General features: G+C 33.3%; 3 protein-coding genes across 4 annotated transcripts; 1 reads left to right on the top strand and 2 right to left on the bottom strand.

Moving 5' to 3' along the window:
• Positions 1-30: 30 nt before the first annotated feature.
• LOC105771081 (two-component response regulator ARR10) lies at positions 31-4,861 on the top strand. Of its 2 annotated transcripts, none has more exons than XM_052630719.1 (8): positions 31-295; positions 1,445-1,523; positions 2,329-2,690; positions 2,785-2,861; positions 2,961-2,997; positions 3,471-3,690; positions 3,902-4,244; positions 4,358-4,861. In XM_052630719.1, the coding sequence occupies exons 3-8, from the start codon at positions 2,360-2,362 to the stop codon at positions 4,496-4,498; spliced, it is 1,149 nt and encodes a 382-aa protein (XP_052486679.1). In that variant the 5' UTR covers positions 31-295; positions 1,445-1,523; positions 2,329-2,359; the 3' UTR covers positions 4,499-4,861. The 2 variants fall into 2 exon arrangements, with proteins under 2 accessions (XP_052486679.1, XP_052486678.1); XM_052630718.1 differs by having other exon boundaries at positions 33-295; positions 2,311-2,690.
• A 94-nt stretch (positions 4,862-4,955) lies between these two features.
• Positions 4,956-7,821, bottom strand: LOC105771080 (uncharacterized). The gene is made up of 3 exons (XM_012592485.2): positions 6,549-7,821; positions 5,513-6,445; positions 4,956-5,423 (listed from the first exon to the last, which is right to left on the bottom strand). The coding sequence occupies exons 1-3, from the start codon at positions 7,485-7,487 to the stop codon at positions 5,385-5,387; spliced, it is 1,911 nt and encodes a 636-aa protein (XP_012447939.1). The 5' UTR covers positions 7,488-7,821; the 3' UTR covers positions 4,956-5,384.
• A 1,779-nt stretch (positions 7,822-9,600) lies between these two features.
• On the bottom strand, positions 9,601-10,622 carry LOC105771082 (abscisic acid receptor PYL12). Its single transcript, XM_012592488.2, has one exon. The coding sequence runs from the start codon at positions 10,477-10,479 to the stop codon at positions 9,814-9,816; it is 666 nt and encodes a 221-aa protein (XP_012447942.1). The 5' UTR covers positions 10,480-10,622; the 3' UTR covers positions 9,601-9,813.
• Positions 10,623-21,952: the final 11,330 nt, after the last annotated feature.

Consider the following 21,952-nt stretch of genomic DNA (forward strand, 5'->3'; position numbering starts at 1 on the left):
AAAAACAATATTGTTTGCTTTGGTCCAGACCATGAAGATGAAGATCTTATAGTAATATAATAATATATATAATTTATTGACTTAAATTTCACGGTTCAATAAACCTAGATACATAAATCCTCAGACCAAGTTGAAAAACCTTTGCTCTGAAGCTTCTTTTTCTTCTTTCTCTCTCTTGATCATTTGTTTAAAAGACCACCAATTATATATATATATACATCGATTCTCTCAAGTTGAAGGGTTGTCTGAGGATCGACAACATGGAATGGAAGGAATATAGGCTTCATCGTCAATGGTTTGTATCCCTTGAGGGAAAAAAAAATGATTTCTTTATCTTAAATTGATTGTCTATTTTCTTCTTCTTTTGGTTCCTATTTTCTAGTTTTTCTTATGTTAATTCAAAATTTGAAAATCATTTCCGGATGATTTGCGCTATTCTTTTCTGCGTGTTTGGTTTGATGGTCTTTTTCTTCTCTTGTAAATTTTCAAAAAAAATGTTTTCCCCAATGATGAAACATGTTTTAGTAGCATCCTAGTCTTAGAGATAAACTGTTTATATATTTCCAGTTCTTCACAACTCAATCATTTCTGATTGTTTTGTTTTGCTTTGATAATCTAGGAAGGGGAATGAAGTTGTTTGGGATTAAACTCAAGCTCTCATTCCTACAAGATAATGCTCTTACCCTTGGATGTTACCCTAAAGAAGAAAAAGAAGATTTTTGTAACTCTCTAAACATCCAATTTCACGGTTCAATGAAACCTAAATACAGAATGCTCTCTAAACTATTGATTGATTTGATTCTGTTCTCACTGAGTCTTTCCCCAAATTTACATTAATAAAGACCTATAGTTCATCACGACTGAACCTGAAAAAGAATGTTTCTTTCTTTTTTTAAATATCGGACCAATTTTATCAGGAACAGGTAAGTGCTAGTAAATTAAATAGCTACTGCTTTTCTTTGGATTCCATAAATTTATTTATTTTCATATAAGGTATGAGGTCAAAGTACTCAAGTGCATCACTGTAAAGACATTAACGATCGTTGAAGACGACAAACTTCCCATTTTATATCTCTTCACCTTATGTCTTGTTGTCTAGATTTATAGAAAATATTAGATATAAATAAGTTCCTGATAAGAGGGTTTTTTTTTTTTTTTTGTGAATCATATTTCGAATATATATGATTGAACACATGCATTGAATATTGAGAAAAAAAAAGAAAATTGTAGATTGAATTTAGAATTTATTTTTCATGATTTACTTGTATTTGGCAAGTTAGGGCATATATCGGAAACCAAACTCCAGTCCTATTTTTCTTACACGAAGGCAGATTTATGGATTACACTCTTAACCTACTAAACATTGGCATCATGTTGATCAGTTTGTTGTCATATTATAGCTTCAATATTATTATTGACTTGGCTACTCCATTTTTTTTTCCAGAAATTGGATGTTTAGGGAGTTACAAAAATCTTTAGGGTTGGCTTTCGCTGTGTCACTCGATCAAGCTTTAGATCAACAGGTAGAATATTTCTTTCTTTCTTCATTAGCAATATTTATTTTTTATTTTATTTTTACAAATTAGAGGGAAACAGGTAGAATGTTTTAACCTGTCTATATTTAATATAGTAAAAACCCGCATTCTTTAAAAGCCAGAACCCATTAATTTGGAACTACTTTCATTTACAAAGGTGGATGATGGTTTTCACCCACCATCAATGTTTCTGACAGTTTAAAATGCTTAGCACTCGACAATAAGTGTGTGCAGTTAAACCTATCACCTAAAACAATTGGCCTCACACTACATGACATTCATAGGATCCAACATGAGATGCAGCTCCAACCCTTCTTAAACAAATGTTTGAAATGCTAGCTTATTTCATTTCGGTTCTATATTGTGTTTTTCATATCTTTGTTAATAGGGTGTTCACCTTAAAAAATCTTCATACCATTTTGGAAAACATCGTGAACAGGGTCTCGTAAAAACTATCATATTAGATTCTTAGCAGTGCATTAATGTCGACAACATTGTCTTGATCATTTTCATTTATTTGAAGTTATTGCCCAAATAATGGCAAGGCAGGTTGGCAACCATGTAATGTAAGAAATGGTCTTACAATTAGCACCAAATATATGCTTTTTAATTACTTATCACACCCAGTACTGTCTAAAAGGCTGGCAAGTAATCAAATCCAACACAATTCTACTTCAGCGCCATATGGGATGGGAATTCATAGTTGAGCTATCAATAATAATTTTCATTGGGGCCTAAAATGGTAGTATAAATTTTGTTTTCTTTCGGAAATAAGGGGAAGCTTTCATGGTAGTATCAACTGAACGTGAGCAACGGCAGAAGACATGATGGAGATGCATGGAGAAGAAAAGAGGGTTAATAGAGAAGTATGTTCCCACAAGTGCACGAACTTTGACTTGAATGAAGAAGCTAGCTGCCAAGATAATGATTATGTTGGAAAGGAAGGTGAAGTTAGCGTTGAAGAGGAAGAGATTGAGAAGAGATCAACTGAAGAAGGGAGTAGTAGCAATAACAATGGAGGCGAGGGAGGTGGCATCAATGATAGAAGAAGAACAGTGAGGCAATACGTTAGGTCAAAGTTGCCTCGCCTTCGGTGGACTCCTGATCTTCATCTCTCCTTCGTGCATGCTGTCGAGAGGCTTGGTGGACAAGACAGTCAGTTCTTTCAAATATTGCATCCTTTCCTTTCTTTATTTCATCTTTGATATGAGAAATAAAAATGGAACTATAAATTCATTCTTTGTTGCAGGAGCAACTCCCAAGTTAGTTCTTCAATTGATGAATGTGAAGGGACTTAGCATTGCCCATATAAAAAGCCATTTGCAGGTACCAAAAAAAAAACCTTTTTTTTTTTTTTCAACTTTTCAGTCCACCATTAATTCTCATTTCTCTCTCTCTCTCTCTCTCTGCATATTCCTGTTTCAGATGTACAGAAGTAAGAAGCTTGATGAGAGTGGACAAGGTGAATTTTCATCTTTTAATTAAACATGCATAAAAACAATATTACTAAACAAAGCTTGAAAACCAGTTGCTAAAACCAGTAATGTTTATCTATATTATCATTGGCACTACTTTTTTTTTATCACTTTAACTTTAAATTTTCAAATTTTAATTAAATTATTTTGTTTAGAAAAAAATAATTGAACTTTTAAATTTTTAATGTCATTGATTTGTAGCGGTATGACATAACTTTTTAAATTGGTTGAATTTTTAATTTTTTTATGAAATATACATAATTCTCGCACAATTAGCCACATTAATAACATTAAAAATTTAATGGTTTAATTAACTTTTCATTTAAAAAATTAACTAAATCTTAAATATTAAAAGTCAAAGTGATAAAAAATTTAAAACCAAAATGTCAAAATTAAATTTATTATTTTTCAAAAAAAAAAAGCTTTGAAATATTTATTTCATTTTACTCTATTTTTGCAGTATTACGAAAAAGTAATCGATCAATAAAAGGAAGGGATGAAATTCGGCGCATGTCGTTGCAGCGGGCAGCCGCCGTTTCCTCAAGTCCTCATCGACGTTTAAGAATGGAAAATGGTGGAATCGTCTTAGCCGCGGAATCTCTTGAAAATAACTTCACGCTAACTCGTTTCCGGTCTCCTCTCTACCAACGACCACTAGAATTCAAACCCGGCTTTCCAAGGTAACATTGAATGGATTCATACTTTGTGAAAATTATTAATCTCAAACATTTGTATAATGATATAAATATTTTAAATATAACTACAAGATTCAAAAATAATAATATGATAGATGCGAATTTAAATTCGGTAATATGAAAGAGAAAAATTTAACATGTAATTCTCTTAACTTCTGCTTATATACCACTATGACATGCATGTGGTTTTTTATAGGCACCACTTAGAACCAAATTCCTTGATAAGCAAAGCTGGTGTAGAAAAAAATGGTTTCCCAAAGGCAGGTGGCTTGTTGAGCAATGAAGGGCAGTCAAACCAAATTCATGGAATGGAAATTCGAATTGGAGGCATGAGACGAGGGTGGGTTCTTGAAGAGAAGAGGTGGCAAATGATCTGTAACAGATGGGAAATTGAAAGAGAAATGAGCAAACACACTTTCATTGGGGGACACTACTCAACTAGCTCAACTCAAGGAAGCAACACAAGTACTGTTGGCCAATTTGTTTCGGATAACCTCAGCAAATTCACTAGTGAGTTTGACGCCCCCTTTTTGGTTGAGGTAATAACCATTTTTGGTTGGACATTTTTTCTTTTTAATAATTTAAAAACAAATTACAAATGCTGGCCTAGTATTTGAAATGTTTTCTTATAATTAATTTGTTTGAAATGCAGTTGAACCAAGATAAAGTGATGGACAGAGAATGGCTGCCTGATCTGCAGTTAAGACTAAGCCAAAGAATTGGAATTGAGGATAAGAAGAATACCCATTGTAAAGGCACCCACGACATCAACACCCGACTTTCACTTTCGTAGCTTTGATCAAGGCTTCTCCACCACAAACACAAAAAATAGGAAACTGACATCTTACTAAGTACCTGTCCTATAATTGTCTTCTCTTTTCTGGATAGAAAGTGTAATTGTTTTTCATTTTAACTATTTGTTGTCGAATCAGATAGAGACTCGACTTTAGGAAATAGGAAGCGTTTGTGATTGACAATTAGATGAGTGTGTGGGGCATATATTTTCACCAACGATATCATTCATGCATCGAGAGTCATGCTTATGCATGCATGTCGAAGCTAATCAATGATCAGCTCAGCAAGCCCAACAACTATACAAACTAGTGTTTCCAAGCTCAACAGGCCAATTAAATAAATGGCTGTTTTGTTCGTAACACCCAATGTGAGCGTATTGGACCTATGTCTCTTTTTCCATCGTCGGAGCAGTTGCATTAGATGTCGGAACAGAAAATTCACAAGGACATAACATCGAATCGGTTATATATTGGTATCAGAAATCGTAACTTTAGACAGGAACATCACATGAATTAATTACTAGTGTGATCTGCTGTTGTGACAAAAGTTAAGCAGTTGCTGAAATGGCAGATCAAGAAAATAACATATTAATATATTTCAGCCTTTTCTAGTCAAATTTCTTATGCTATTCGAGATCAAATTGTGGACGTTACAAAGATTTGGATCGACTTTGATTTAACAGTTTCCTCAGCCTGCACTGATGGCTGATGTAGGAAAACAGAAACGAACCACTTACAAACTTATACAATAACAAGGTCTAACAAATTGAAGTTAAAAAAAAGATCCTGGAGGAAAGATGAAAACGAAAATGGTAGGCTGCTGCAAAATCTTAACCAGCTCTGACCATGTTGAGTGCAAGTATTTGAATGCAGCCCTCTTTATTTTTAGGTTTTGGATTGCTCAGAAAGGTGAGTTACTAGTTCCTATAAAGGACAATGAGTGTTAGTGTTTACGAAATGAAACTCATATTTCTGAAGACAATAATATCCTTGTTAAAGAATGGTGATATTACCTCAGAATAGCGGAAATGATCATGATGCAAGTAAGAAGTTTTGACAATTGTTTCCCACTTGGTATCAGTTGCAGGTATCTTAGGTTCCTGTTTTTTGGGATAATTAAAACCAGTGCCATTGTAAGACTTTGAAAATGAATTTCTTGATGCAACTGCAGGCAGTGCACGCGAAAGCCAGGACTCCGATGGTGCTTTCGGTAGAGGAACAGGAAGAGGAGTGTAATCAGCAGAACCACCCTTAGCTTCTCCTTGATCAGCTTGACCTTTGAGATTTGATTTGTCGGAGAAAGAAGAGCGGCTGGAATTCACTGGCCCTGTGATTTCATTTTCTGATGCGCCCTTTATGTCCAAAAGGTTGGGGCCTTTTATGTCTTGAAGACAAGATTCTACACTAGCGGCTTCTTCCAGCATTCTATTCATTACTATGGTATCAGAATGTTTTCCCGTAGAGTCCACTGGGGTTTTAGTATTTGAGGAATTGGAAATTGAACTACCAATTTTTACAGTATCTACATAGAGACACAGTGTTTTCTCATCTGCAGGGCTCAATGAATATGACCCTTGTTTGCTGCTCTGATAGGGTACTAATTCCTGGGAGTAGTTATTGCTACCTGTATACTTAACCAACATATTTGCTTTGAATTTCTCAGCGTCTTTGGGCAAACCAAGAAAGCCCCCTCCACTAAAGGGAGATTGAGGTCTCTCTCTACGATAGGAAGGAATACGAGCACTACCTGGAAGCCTCTTGTGGGGTAACCAAGTTACCATTTGCAGGTCATTTGAGCTGCTACATTGATCCCATCTAGATAACAGCTTTTTCCCAATCTCAAGGAACCTATGGGATTGAACTCCGGCATCTGATTTGTTCTCTGGGAACCTGGAGGATTGAACTCTACCATCCGATTTGTTGTTACAAGCAACAGCCCAATCATGCTGTTCAAATAAAAAAATCGTAAATGTATGGCAATGAATTATAATCTTTAACATTTAAAGCAGAGGAGTGATATGAAGGAAAATGGAAAGTCTCCATACTAACCTTGTCAACAATTTGGCTCTGAGACTTGATGAAGGTAGTTTTTCCTGGTTTTGCAACCTCACAAGTAGAAGCCAACGAGGAGCGAGTCCTAACTTTTAATCCAGCCACAGGATTTAAGAGGCACATAAAGTTCATAAAGCATAACCTAGCTAACAATCCACCAGCTGCTCTTGATAAATTACGGAAATCCTTGTACATATTGTAGTCGTCTTCTTTTGTCTCTTCATGTGGCTCATGATTATAATGTGGAATGGTAGCTAACTCATATCTATTAACAGGTTTCCTGCCCCCAACAGCCACTTCCCTTACCTCTCTACGTTGTTCAGGTGCCGTACATTGCTTCCTTGAAGATCGAGGTGTCTTCAGAATCATTGCCTTGGCAGCAGATAAAAAGTGACTCATCTGTTGGGGATCTGTAGAGAATGTTCCTGACGGTTTTGCAACTGATCCACTTACACTACAATTCATTGAGAATGAATCTGTTGGGGACAACGTATCAAGTGCATCCAAATAAACATCATCTTCTTTCTCCAACCCTGAGATTTTCTCATTTAAACAGTTTGATTTAGTCACATTATCATTCATAGAATATTGGGGGCTCAGCACATACTGATTTTCAAACTCACTCTCCACAGGATACTTTATGAGATCCAAAACCCTCCCTGGCGGAAGTCTGGGAGTGCCCAAAGCTTCCTTATTAGGCTGAAACTCGTGCTGGATGCCACCTTTTGCTTTCCCAGGGAACTGCTCCCATACAAAAGGAACTGCAACCGCTTCTGTTACCTGATACCAACTCACTTCCGAGGGGAGAGTATGTGCCCTTGTGGAAGGAGAATTCTCAACTATCTTTTGCTTATCTCTAGCTGAAAAAGCAAATGTTGAAGAAAGGCGCCTCACTGATAAAAGTGGTGCATTGAAATTTAACTTGCATTCCTCCATCACACTTTGTAATATTCAAAAACTTCAGCAGCTTAATTTCCTCCTAGGTTATGATTCACCAATTTAAAACATTCTCTATGCTAACACCACAACCCAGAATTGAATTTTCTTTTCAAGATTATTATACCAAAAAAAGAAAAAGAAAAGATGGAAATCACTAACGACAAATGAAACAAGAATCTTTAACTGTGGCTATCAACCTGTAATCAACATTAACATTGCTTGAAGCAAGCAGTTCTTTTACAGAAAAAAGAACATTATATGATGCAAAAAGAAAAAGAAGATATGGGTAGTAAATAGTAAGGGAGTGATGGGCGAGTTCTTTGAGGTTTTGAGCTTGGGGGTGTCCTAAAATGATGACAAGTGTTCATGGAACGAGTAAGGATAAAGAAAAGTGAAGAAGGGAGAGAGATGTTGGACACTACTGCGCTTTTTTCTTTTTCTTTTTTGGTCTTTGGGGGGGTGCAATCTTGAGATTTGCTTTCTATGTATATTGCCTTTGAGATACAGAGTCGAGTCATTGAGTGCAGATTGTACTTAAAGAGATTGACGGGGATAAACTGTTCTGTTAAAAGAGCTTTGGCTCTAATAACTACAGTCTTTCCACTTTAAATCCATGTCGCGTTTGAAACCATGCGCCTTACTTTTTTAAAAAAAGAAAATTAGAATTAGAAAAATTTTGTAAATGTTAAAAATTAAATTTATTAAATTTTAAAATTCAAATTAAAATGATAAATTTTATAATTAAAATATATAAATATTTAGAATTTATGATTATACCAATAAACAAATCTACCAATTTCTCTCACTCAAAGAGTGAATAAAATATTTAATAATTAAATAGAGAAAATTAATAATTGAATTACTAAAATAAAATGAAAAACGGTTTTATAACTTACTTTTTATAATTACAATCCAAAAATACTCAAATTTAAATAAAAATAAATCTAAATTTAGACTAAAAACTCTTACTAAGCTCCAACATGAAATCTTAACATTCACAAAATCTCTACCAAGTATTTAACGGCAGCAGAGTAAACCCATTTTGTATGGTTAAGAATCTGGCAACTCAACTTCTTTTTCTTCCTTGGCGTAAAGATCTATCAAGCCCGAGCCCCGGCTAAGCTCTTTGCCTTGCCTTGGAATTACTCGGATAATGCATTTTAAAAAATGGCAATATTTATTTTAAGAGATAAATCTTAAATTTATAAATAAATTTTGATTTAATGTGTAATTTAATTTATGAATTTTAATTTGATGTAGTTATACAAACGAAATTTTGATTTTGAGTGTGGTTTAAATGTATATATAAAACTTTAATTTTAATTCAATCATATATATTTAAAAAATAAATACATCAAATTATTTTTAATATATAAACTTAAAATGATGCTACGTTAGTAAAATTTCATATATATAAAATATATAAAATTAAAATTTATATAATTATATATTAAACCAAAAATTATATATATTCTTGAGATTTATTCTTGTGTTAATGGTAATAACTTTTAAAAGATATTTACCTCCGCTAATTTCCTGAATCAGCGGCTCTAAAACATGTGCTGCTCATATTTAACACATTATTATCTTCTCCACTAGATCAGTCTCTTAAGATCTGGTATCTTGACAGAATCCAAATGCCACAATATAGGAATAGGAGAGACAAATCCAGATTCCATGGGCCCCGAATCAAGTATTGAGAGAAATTGTCAGCCAAATTTTTTGCTTCTCCTCTCTCTTCTCACACATGGTGATAATGATGGCGCATTTTCAACTTTCTGTGTTTGTATTATTTCCATTTATATTAAATAGCAAGACCCAACACCAACACCCACTACACAATGAGGGGTCATTTTAGTCCCTCAAGTGCACTTTTAGCCTAGTCTCACAAGCCCCAATGCTTTACCTGTCTCTGGGCTTGTCTGAATCTGGGCCTCTACAATGTCTTCAACTATTTCCAAGCAAATGAAGATGGATTGAGTTGCAAGTTCATTATGCAACTTTTCACTACAAAGACAATTTGAGCAATAGAAATCGGAATTTTTTGCTGCCATAAATATCGTCTACTAATCAATAGAGAGAGAAGAATGTTATTTATATTTATAGCATAAAAAGTGAAGTAGTAATACTTCGTTGACAAACAATATCGGCCCATAAAAAAAAACCTATTGAAGGTTGGAATCATGAGAACAACTTATTTTTACTACTCCATCTCTTCTAATTTAAAATTTTAACAAAAAAAAATTTCAAAACATTCTTTTAATCTAATCCTAAATTACTTAAGAGGATATTACTCGCTAATACCCAACCCCCGAGTCTACAATTACAAGTGAAACTTGGCCATTTTTTCTGTGATCCTAGCTAAAGACCTTAAGTTACACCCAATTATCATATTGGCAAAACAGCAGGTATCCTCCTTGCTATTCCCCGCGGGAACGTCCACCACGTACGACTCAACCACCTCTGTTTTCCCCCCATTCATTCCTTCTTCGCTAATTTCATGGAGCGTAGTAGTAGAGCGGTAATTAACAAGCCTGTGATCACCTCCGATGATGCTAATCATCATAACATGACACTCATCATCAAGTTCATCCAGCCTCTCCGTGCTGGTGGCAGCCGGCAACCCTGACACCACCATCACTTCACGCACGCTCCCGATGCCGCCGTTGCCTGACCTCAACTTACAACTCTTCACGAATAGCTTGTATGCTTGGGGGTTGTCGAAGCGCCGGATTATGGACCATACTAGAGGAAGTGGGGCATCGATGGTTTGAACTAGGCTTGAACCGCACTGGTTGGATGATAGCTGAGAGGTGTGATACTGGTTTTTCATTGCTTCTGTTTTGGGATGGCGTTGAAGCTCTTTGCTTGGTCGATTATATGGTATTTGAATCACCGTATACATACATATATAGAGCGGTAAATGATTTGTATATTGAGGGAAATCTGGAGGGTGAGGTGATATCGTAGTTTGGAATATCCATGGCATTTATCGGTTTATGTCGGTTACCTTTTGTCTGAGCGTTAATTGTCTCCCTGCATTGTTTCATCTTCTTTCTCGAGTGTCAGACCAATCATCATCACCCATGCTATAAGCCACATCATAAACTTTATTTCAGAACCAAAGATAAAGTTTTAACACTATAAAAACAGACAATCAAAATAAATTTTAAATTATGGATATATAGTTATTGATGTGAGGAGGATGACGCCCTGTTTTCTTTGTTTTTTAAGTTAGTTGGGAAATTGAAGGCGGTTAATTAATGGCGAAGGCAACACATTCGCTGTATCATTGAATTTGTCCTTTTCTAGTTTTAGCGCTCGCAACTCGTTAGCCATGTGTTTTACGACATTTTACCTCCCCTTCATGCTTCATTTTTCAAGTTACAGATTAGAATTTTTTCTCAATTGAAATTTTATATGTTAAATTTATATTACAAAATTATTGTCAAATTAGCACAACCTAAAGTATTGAATACAATTATTTTTTATAAAAATAAATATTATTTTTTTAAATTATTTATTTCTTATGTTTAATCTTATTTATATGATATTTTATGTTATTTTAGATAAATTTTAAAATATGGTAATTTTAAATATTCATTTTTTAGAAAACAAAATTTTATTTCTTTTTTTAATGAAATAAAATGAACTTAATATTTGTAAGAGTGAATTCCACTAGACATCTCTAAAATGTGACTTTCATTTTAAATTGGTCCCTAAACTTTAAAACGTTTTAGTTACATCTCTAAACTATCAATGTTATATCAATCAAGTTCTTTTTAGGGGCGAAGCCAAAAATTCTTTTAGGAGGCTGAAATTAAATTATAATTTTTACGATAATAAAAATGTAATTTCATCATTTTAATAGGCTATATCTTTATAATTTTTAAAGGATTAAATCAAATTTTTTATCATTTATAGGGGGCAAAGTGTAATTTTATCTTTACTAATATAAAATTTTAAAAATTTTAAAGGGGCCTAAATGTAAAATTTTCCATTTAGGGGGGGTCGGGACCCTGCCAGCCCCCCTTGGTTCTTCTGTTATCAAAATCGTTAATTTAACTATTAAATAACACATCGAATCTTATGTAACATAATTTAAAATAATTTAAAAAAAAAATAAAATGTTACTACAAACTTTTAAAAGTTGAAACTAAAAATAAAGTAAATTAAAAAAAAATAGAGAATGAACAATAACACCTTTTGTAAAAACTTTGATAATGATATAACGTCAAAACCAAGCTATTTACAACATCCATTTTTGCATTGTTCACTTTAAAAAAAAATTTTCATTCTAAACTATGCCACCTGAGATTTGACATATCAAAATAGTTAAATTAACTATTTTAGTAATAAAAGAATCTTATTGATACAACTTTGAGTTTAGGGATGTACTTAAAATGTTTTAATATTTGGAGACCAATTTAGAATGAAGGTTATAATTTGAGGATGTATGGTGTAATTAACTCTATTTTCGTCTCTCAGTGTCAATGATGGGGCAACAAAGTGCTTTGCCACTACCATACCCCAGCTTGATAGTTTCCCCCTCCTATCTAGGGTTGAGTCATGGGATTTAACGACAAACTTAAAAAGTCATCTACAAATACTTTACGCCCAATCATTCTGATTAACACTTGCATACTCTGCATTACCGCGACTATTGGCACAAAGTTAGTTGATGCTTATTCCCCAAATATCGTCATTGCTTCTTCTCCAAGAAAAGTTCATGACTTGTAAGCCTTCTACCTACACGCGAGATTGCTCCATCAAGCTTTCACCCATTGCAAAAAATTCCCCACTACTACCTCCCATAATAGTCTGGGCCATGTCTCAGTCTCAGTGTGGTTAGTCATCCTCTCGGACCAGTTACCGATCATCACCTTGATAAGTTATTGCCTCACCAAATAGCTATTAATCTAGTCATCTTATTCAACACTTTTTAAAAAAATTATATTAAGTAAAAAATTAAAATAATTACGTACACATTTAAAATATAAAATGATTAATTTTGAATAAAATAAAAATTTTAAATGACTACCTCAATAAAAAAAAATCACAACACAAAGGTCATTAGGCGTATTGCATGCAATCATCATCTGTGCGAATTTCCCTAAGAAAATGACACAGCTTTGCTCATCGAGGATCAACCAACCGACTGAAATTTTAAAACCAAAACCACTACCAATTCCCTACCTACTGAGATAGTGTGAATGTAATTATTGAAGGTTGACTCGCACTATATTTTTTCAATTCAAAATTATATTTGAACTTTTAATACTTAAAAAATGAAACTAAAATAAACCAACAGACAACAATGTTCTTAATTCCCAGTACATCATTACCAAAATGTGAGCCTTTACAACTACACGTATCTACATTGAGAACTCATTGTAAATTGCTAATCACTGCCTGTGCTTCAAATTAAGAATTGTGCTTTTTCTTAAGCAAGCATCAAGTCAGGACTAGTGTTGGCCACAACCAATTGGGACAAAGTTCCTATTTTTTTTTCTTTGTCCTCTTAAATGACCTTGGCTATGAAAGTTGTAACTCTAAACTATGACACCAGACCTTTTGCAAACCCTTCTATGTCTCAACAAGTTGTAGCAGCTTCCCTTGCTCCTTGAATGTTCAACGTGTGAGCTATGATTTAATTTCAAAGCACGTTATAGATTATATCAAATCATAATTAACTGCAACAACCTTTCAACTACATCATTCATTCTCTAGCTTCATCTACCTATTCCAATGTCAAAACCCTTCCAGTATTATTCAATCCATTCAAATCTAAAACAGAGGGAAAACGAGAAAATATACAGAATCAGGAATAAAACTTGTATGGGCTTAAGTGTCCAAGTAACAAAAGGAATGGACTATTTCCAGTACAGAAAAACTTGGGGTAAAATAAAAGGCTTACTAGAAATGGAGTCCATACACTAAATTAGACCCAAATACCTTCCATCTGCCTTTTCCATTACTTAATAATTATCATTTACTAGTATAGCTATGCCGCTAACCTTTTAGCTCAAGTTAATTATTTGTTTGTTTTAAATTATAGAGTAAAATCTTGAAAGTTGAAACTTGTTATATATTTTTATATTTGAAATTTAGTCATTTTATTTTTATTTTAGGAATTTGTTTTTCAGATTTAAAATTTTAGGTCTAGTTGTTACCCTCATTAAATTTCTTCTATTAAATTCTTTAGTGTGACATTTTGAAATTTAAAAAAATCACTTGATAGTCATGTAACAATGAAAATAATGTTGAAAATACTGATTAAAATTTTTTCTTAAAACACTCATTCAAACTCGTTTGATAAAATAATTTTTGTTGAAATAGTTTTCTTAAGAATAATTAACCTCAACATTTTGATTGAAAATAGTTAACAATATTAACTATTTAGACTAACGAAAGACATTATAAAAGTAGAGGCCAAATTATGTTAAAATTCTAGTATATAGATTAAATTTCAACATAGTCTAGGGTCAAAGTTAGAATTTAACTATTGTCGCAATGAAAACCTAAAAAGGAAGCCATCGACCATGTATTAGTCTCTAAAACAACTTGTCAGGCAATTAAATTACATATAACCCTTTAATATTTTAGTTGAAAAGATAATAATATTAACTATTTAGACTAATTAATAACATTTAAATCTTAATTTAAAGCATGATAGAGGAACTAAATCTAAAATTTAACCATTTTAGAAAAATTAAAAGAAAAAGAATATGTCGGCGTGTGAATAACGGAAGGTTTGGACTATGTATGGTATATAGATGTCATTTCTCTGGACAAAAATATGTCGTGTAATTTAAAATTAAGTAAATTTTTATGGTATATAACGATCCCTTTTAACTTTATAAAAGAGTTATTTTAGTTTTTTATTTAATTTTTTTATCATTTTTTTATTTTTTTATTGTTTTTGATAAAAAAAAGATTATAAGGAGTTGGGGGGGGGGGTCTTTTATTGTGATATTGTCACCAGATCCCTTGGTTGGTGAAGCATGATTTGGTTTTAGAAAGGATTCATGTTGACTGCGTGGCGGTGAATCAAATTCTTATCACGGTGTTTAAGGAGGCTTTAACTTCGCTTGCTTGTCCAGTAGCTTCTGTTTTATCTCTTATTATCACTCCGTTGGTGTTCAAGTGTTGATGTTTGCTTTATGGGAGATAAGGATTATAGCTTGCTTAGATGTTTCAATGCATATGTTTATTGATTTTTCTACGTAGTTATTAAATTATGTATAAGTTTTCATTTTGGTCACTTAATTTTAAGAGTTATAATTTGGTCACTGAATTATTAAAAAATTTCATTTAAGTAACTGGATGGTAAATCGATGTTATATAGCTTTCTATTTCCCTTCTCTTTTACAGTTTAGCATTTTTTTTCATAAAACAACTTTGGACGTCACAAATCTACAAATCAAAATTTACATGCTTTTTGCTCCGATATCCAACATTAACCATCAGATCAGCTTCGATCTAAGGTATGTTCTTCTACTCGTCAATAGATACTAGTCCACCTACCGATCATTGAATCATCACTTGAAGCTCAATGGCGGAACCTTTTTTTTTTTAAAAAAAAAAACCTTAACAGCCTAGTGACTTGAATAAAAAGTTTTGAATAATTTTAGCAACTTAAATAAAAAATTTTGAATAGCTCATAGCCAAATTGTAATCGTTGTTAGTTAAGTGACCAAAATAAAAATTTACCCATGATTTAGCGACTAATGGTGTAGTTTACCCTTATTTTTAAAATTTTTTAATATTCAATGATTACTCTTATTAAAATTGAAGTTGAGTTAAATTAGATCTCTAAATGAGAGACAAAACTTTCTTAAAATTATCCCGTATAGAATAAATATAGAAAAGAAATCCCTAAAATCATCAAAATAGCAAAAAAAAATTGTTTAAAAGTTATTTTGCTAGTTAAAAGACATAACCAATCTACAATATGAATTAATTTATATGAAGATATAGGATTTTTGGTCCAAAACAGCACATAAAGTATGGCATTTTATATATTTGGTAATTTGTATAGACCCTCTCCTTTTTTTTCCTCCTTCAAGATCACATGTTGCCCACTAATATCTAAATTATATTAACCATTTAATTTGTAGACCACTGCTTAGATTGGACATTACTTAGACTTACACTTTTTAACTTTTAATAGCAATAAAAAAAAAACCAATAGTAGAATTGTTGTCTTGAGTGAAAAAAGAAATTACACACATCCTTTTGAATCATCTAACATCCCTTTTTTAACAGATACGAATCAGTGTGGACCTCATCATTATGGTAATGATAAAGAAAAGGTGAATCATCTCAGTGAGGATTAAAAAATATAGTTGATGGACTTGATACTCGACTTGTTCAAATATGGTAGCAAGGGAGCAATTAAGTTGATGGTTACGTGAAATGTTGATTATACGAAACTCATTCATGCAGATACTGGTTTGGGCGATTGTCTCTTACAAGTTCTAGGTGACGTGGTAAACCTACAATATTAACCATCCACCTACTCCCTTATTGCGGTGGGTTATATTATTGGACGACGAGATCGCTGCTGGGGTTGATATTGGCGTATTGTCATCTGATGGTGACGCGTAAGGGAGGATCTTTTAAAAAAGGGGTATTCTTAGGTTGCTTGGACTGTTGACTTAGCTTGATCAATGTCCATTTGGTCACTTTCCATGAAGTGATGGACCATTTCATAAAACTGGGATAATTTCTTCGGAGTGTTATCAATAAGGTTAAAGTGGAGAAATTTGTGAGTGGTTCCTACAAAGAAGGCTTGAATGATGAAAGTGTTAAAGACACCTTTGGTTATCATAGTTGTAGCAATAAAACTCTTTATGAAATCACGAAAAAGTTCACTCCTTTTCTCTGATGGACATGAGGTAATCTAGGGACTATTATGGGGTCTTGTTGGCTAAAAATCTACACATGAATAACCCAGCCAACTAATCAAAGTTACTTATGGACCCTAGAAGGAGTGAGAGGTACCATTGTTGGTCGGTGCTAGAAAGGTTCACGGAGAAAGCTCTGCATTTCACAGCATCTAAGGCCCCAAGAATGTTCATATTGTTGTTGTAATGAGTTAGGTGATCTTCTGGGTCTCCAATACCAGTGTAAGTTAACTTGGGAAACTTAACAGAAGAAAATAATTTAAGTGTCAACACAATAAGGGATAAGGGTTGATTAGGTAGCTCCGAGAAACTTCATCAGATTTAAAACCTTAAGCCTCTTATAAAAGTTCCAAATCAAAGTGCTGCAATTTGCTCTTTAATAGGAATAGTCTTGTTTCGGGGTTCTCGATCCAGACAATTGACAAGCTGAAGATCTTGTAGCACATCATTATCATTTTACTCTTTTCTATGTTTACGGACAGTGGATTGTGTTGTACCTTCTGGTTCTGGCAAAAGGGTAATTCACCATCTTTGGCAACGTCTTTTGCGGAGTGTAGCTCCGCGATCAATTGCTCAATATGGGAATTTTTTTGATCTAGTAGGCGTTGATGCTAAGGGTGTTCATTCGGTTAACCGACCGGAAATAGCATTAACCGAATTAACCGACCTTTTAAAATTTTTAACCGTTAATCGAACCGAAATTTTTTCGGTTAATTCGGTCGGTTAATCGAATTTACCGAAAATTATATGTTTTTAATTTTTGGTTAAAAATTAACCGAATTATCCGAATTAACCGAATTACCCAAATTACCCGAATTAACCTAATTGAATCATACATAATTAAATTATTTTTAGACTTTTATACTTTAGTTTTAGTTTTAGAATTTTATTTTTATTTATTAAATTATTTGTAATTTTTATGATTGGGTTGGGTTGGGTAATTGGGTTTGGTAATTGGGTTGGATTGAATACTTGGGTTTGGATTGGGTTTAGGTGAATAGTGGGCCTATTTATATATTATAATTTTATTTATTAATTTTTTCGATTAATCAAAAAATTCGGTTAACCAATTTGTTTGAACCGAATTAATCATTAACCGAAAAATCAAAAAATAATTAACCGACCCTCGACCGAAAAAATTCGGTTAACCGACCGATTAACCGAATTCGGTCGGTTAACCAAATTTTTTCGATTTTACCCGAATTTTGCACACCCCTAGTTGATGCTCATGTTGTTCTTAGAACTGACGCTGTTGAGTTAGGGGTTGTTCCTCCATGAGACGCATATTTTCCTACATCTTAGTAACACGGTGCTAAGAACTAGTGAGTTGTTGATGTTAGGAATCTTGGTCCGGGGGAATAGCCGCAACAATGGGTTGAGGTTGTGAGGCTAAACAAGAGAGGATTTGTTTTAAGATATCTTTGGGGTCTTGTGAGGTGGTAGAGAAGATGGTGTGTTGGAAATTGAAGGTGAGGCCTATAATGGCAGGGTTAACCGAATGAGTGTTTAGGGCATTCAAAAATAGGGCAAGATCTTCCATGATAGTCATGGATAGGCGAGTTCACATTTTGGTTTGGGTTGAGGAAAGTTTGGTGTTGGTGGTATCATTGATATTCATCGGATTGGAGGAACTGGCAGGTTTGACGTCGTTAGTTTTATTAATAGGGTTGTGGGTAGCATCATTTTGATTCTGAGACATTGTGGTCCACCCTCACCACACCAATTTTTTATACAGAATACAACAAATGAGGGGGGCAAGAAGGAACAAAGAGGAGATCAAAGTGATGCAATAGTGATTGGTTCACTTGTAGGGGTCGAAAGCCAAAACAAGGACAAAATGACAAGCTGTGTAACACCCCTAACCCGAATCCGTCATCGGAACAGGGTTACAGAGTATTACTGGAGTTTAAAAAAAAACAAATAGGCAAAAAATTCACATCATATAAAATTCATATCAGAAATCAATCGAAATCAAACATATTGTCCCTTGTGTGAGCCTTAGAGGCCCAAAATACACATTAGAAATAAGTCGGGACTAAATCGGATACTCAAATAATTTTTCAGAAAACATTAAAAATTTTTAAAATTGCAGGGGACACACGCTCGTGTGGTCAAATCGTGTGACTCACATGGTCAAGAGACACGCTCGTGTCTCAGGTCGTGTGGGCATTCCAAATAGGGGCACACGGCCTTGTCCCAGCCCGTGTCCATACCCATGTAACTCTCTAACTTGGGTCACACAGTCAAGTCACTCGCCCATGTGCTAGGCTGTGTCACCTGGCCGTGAGTCACACACGGCTGAGACACATGCCCGTGTCTTTGCTCGTGTGGATAAAAAACAAGTCATTTCCAAACCACATTTCTCACCCCACTTGTCAACAACCTAACTCAACATTTTTGTACATTAACAAGCCATAACGTGGCATTTAAATCAAGCTAAAATTCAAGTTTTAAACATGTATTATAACAACTTTCAACCAACCTTTAGGTACCTTAAATGACAACTCATAAACGTGTAAACCAAATATCCAAGAATTTACTTAAATGACCAAACACATACATTTACTTTCATTCATTCCACCATATCAAACACACATCAAACATGATAAGGTCATATCAAATAAATAATCACATCAAAATATACCAAACACAAACCATTCAAATGGTTAATTTCAACAAAACACTTATATGCCAACATTGGCCAAATAACCTATATATGTCATTATAACCAAAAATTAATTTACTAAAGGTACCAAAAGAGTTGATGGATAGTGTGATTTAGCTCCGACCAACATCCAACCCAAACTAACTTCCAAATTACTATAAAACATAGAAAATAACACAGAATAAGCATTTAAGCTTAGTAAGTTCGTATAACCTGAAATTTAACTTACCATTTAATCACATTTAAGGTAAGCATACAAGGCATATATAAACCAATTTGGACAAATGCCCTAACGCATGTCCTCAACATGTTAGCCATGTAAACACATATAATATTCCATAATCATGGATGAACATAATCATCAAGCAAGTTCCACATACATGTATCAACTGAATCATGCTTCAATATATATCAAGTAATATCAATTCCATGTATTTCATGTATATACCGATAATAGTTCGTACTGAACTCATTTTGTCTCATAACAAAACATTGCCCGTTGAACCGTTTAAAATATCGTTGGATACACGGGTAGTACACATGAAGTGTACAAAACTGTAATCCGTCAATTCATAGACATGTATGCTTATACGAGCATGTAAACGGGAAGCTCTTCTGAGCTGTATAAAGGGAAGCTCATACGAGCTGTATATTGGGAAGCTCATGCGAGCCATTTATCGGGAAGCTCATAAGAGTTGTAAATTAAGAAACTCATGCAACCCAAATATCGAGAAGCTCAAGAGAGCTGTGGTGTGTCCACAACACATGCAGGATCACAACCAAATCGGGAACCCTAATGACATGTCATTTGTATCCTTCAAATTTTTAAGGTTCAAACGGGATTCAATAATTATCAGATATGTAATCATAGTTATACATGGAAACTTGTACAAATCATACACAACAATATTTAATTTAAAACATTTAAATATACAATTTAGTTACATGAACTTACCTCGATAAGTATATGTAGATACGAAGGCTACTAATCCGATACTTTTTCTTTGCCTCGACCTAATTCTGTATTAGGTCTATCCAGATCTATACGAATGAACTTAACTCAATTTAATATAATTCATATTCAATTTAATCCATCACACATCTTTCACAAAATTACTATTTTGCCTCTATACTTTTAATTAATTACAATTTAGTCCCTCAGCTCGAAAAATGAAATTCATACAATTTAATCCTTATTCAAGCCTAGCCGATTTTCATACATATCAATAGCAGCCCATGTATTTCACAAAATTTAGAATTTTTCCATAAAATTTTCATCTTTTCAATTTAGTCCCTAATTGATAATTTCATCAAAATTCTCTTTACAAAAGTTGTTTATCTAACAACAACCTTTCATTTTCTATCATAAAATTTCAAAATTCAACTATACTCATCCATGGAAAAACCCTAATACTTTAACAGTTTTGCAAATTAATCCTTGAGATAGCTAGATTATGCTATTATGACCTCGGAAACATAAAAATCATTAAAAACGGGACAAAAATACTTACCTAATTAAGAAAATGGCTAGGGTTTCCATGTGTTTTTGATGAAAGATGATGAAAATATATGATAATAATAATTATTTATTTATCATCATTATATTATTTACTTTCCAAAATTAACCTTAATATTTTCTTCAATTTCTAATGATAAATAATCATTCTTATCTACTAAGCATTTTAATGGTCTAATTACCATATAAGGACCTCCAATTTCAAGTTCTATAGCTATTTAATACCAATAGCTATTAGAACTCAACTTTTCCACTTTATGCAATTTAGTCCTTCTCATCAAATTAGGTATGTAAACGGTAAAATTTCTTAACGAAATTTTTATATGACATTTCTATCATACTATAGACCATAAAATAATATTAAAATAAATTTTCTTCTGACCTCAAATTTGTAGTCCCAAAACCACTGTTCTGATTTCACTGAACAAGGGTTGTTACAAGCTGTTTGAGAAGGGGAAGTGCTAAAAGTAACTTTAAGGTGCTAAAAGTAACACCCTTTGTTCATAGTTTTCCAAGGTATCCATAAGAAAGGTCTCTCTGTCCACTGTTATGATACGACTAGATAAGCGTTCAATCCTATTAAATGCGTAATAGATAATCATAGGCATGCATCATGTGATTCTATTATTATGGGGTAGTTAAACCTAAATAGACTCTTTATTTTCTTGAACGTGTGTTCACATTAAGATAGCATTCACTTTTAAGCCCGGCTGGTAGATCCAATCTAAAGCGAGACGGGTGATCATGCTTAGCAAATCAATATGAAGTCAATGATATTTCTTTAGCTTGCCATGTGTCTTCCTCGAGGACAGATATAAATCTTGCATGTCAAAATTTAGGTTTTTGAATGTGATTTTAGCATGAAAAAATATGAATATAAAAATAAGTTACATTATTTCATCACATTATGGTTTGGAAAGGTTAATCGTTAGAATGTATATGATGAATAATCTTATTAATATTTTACATTAGACTTACATTTCCTTAACTTTATTTTTGTTTCAAATGCTTTTAATCTATATATTTTTCACTTTTAATCTTTCTCTATTCATCATCTATTATTTTTTAACTTAAAAGTGTAAAAGGTCCCCAAATATTTTTAGAAAAACTAATTAAGTCCTTTTTTTTGCATTCAATTGAGTGCTTGAACTTTCAAGATGCATAAAAAGACCTCAAACTTAAAAAAATTTTAAAAAAGTAAGCCCATACTTTTGTTTTGCATTCAATTGGGTACTTGAACTATCAAAATGCATCAAAAAAAGCTATTTGAACATTAATTTTAATTGTTGACTGTTAAAGCTAATCGCTCCTAATTTTTTTAGTTCAAACCACCAAGTGTCGCAACCACGGCGTGACATGTAGAAAAAAAATG

This window comes from Gossypium raimondii, chromosome 5 (assembly GCF_025698545.1).
Source record: "Gossypium raimondii isolate GPD5lz chromosome 5, ASM2569854v1, whole genome shotgun sequence".
Lineage (NCBI taxonomy): Eukaryota > Viridiplantae > Streptophyta > Magnoliopsida > Malvales > Malvaceae > Gossypium > Gossypium raimondii.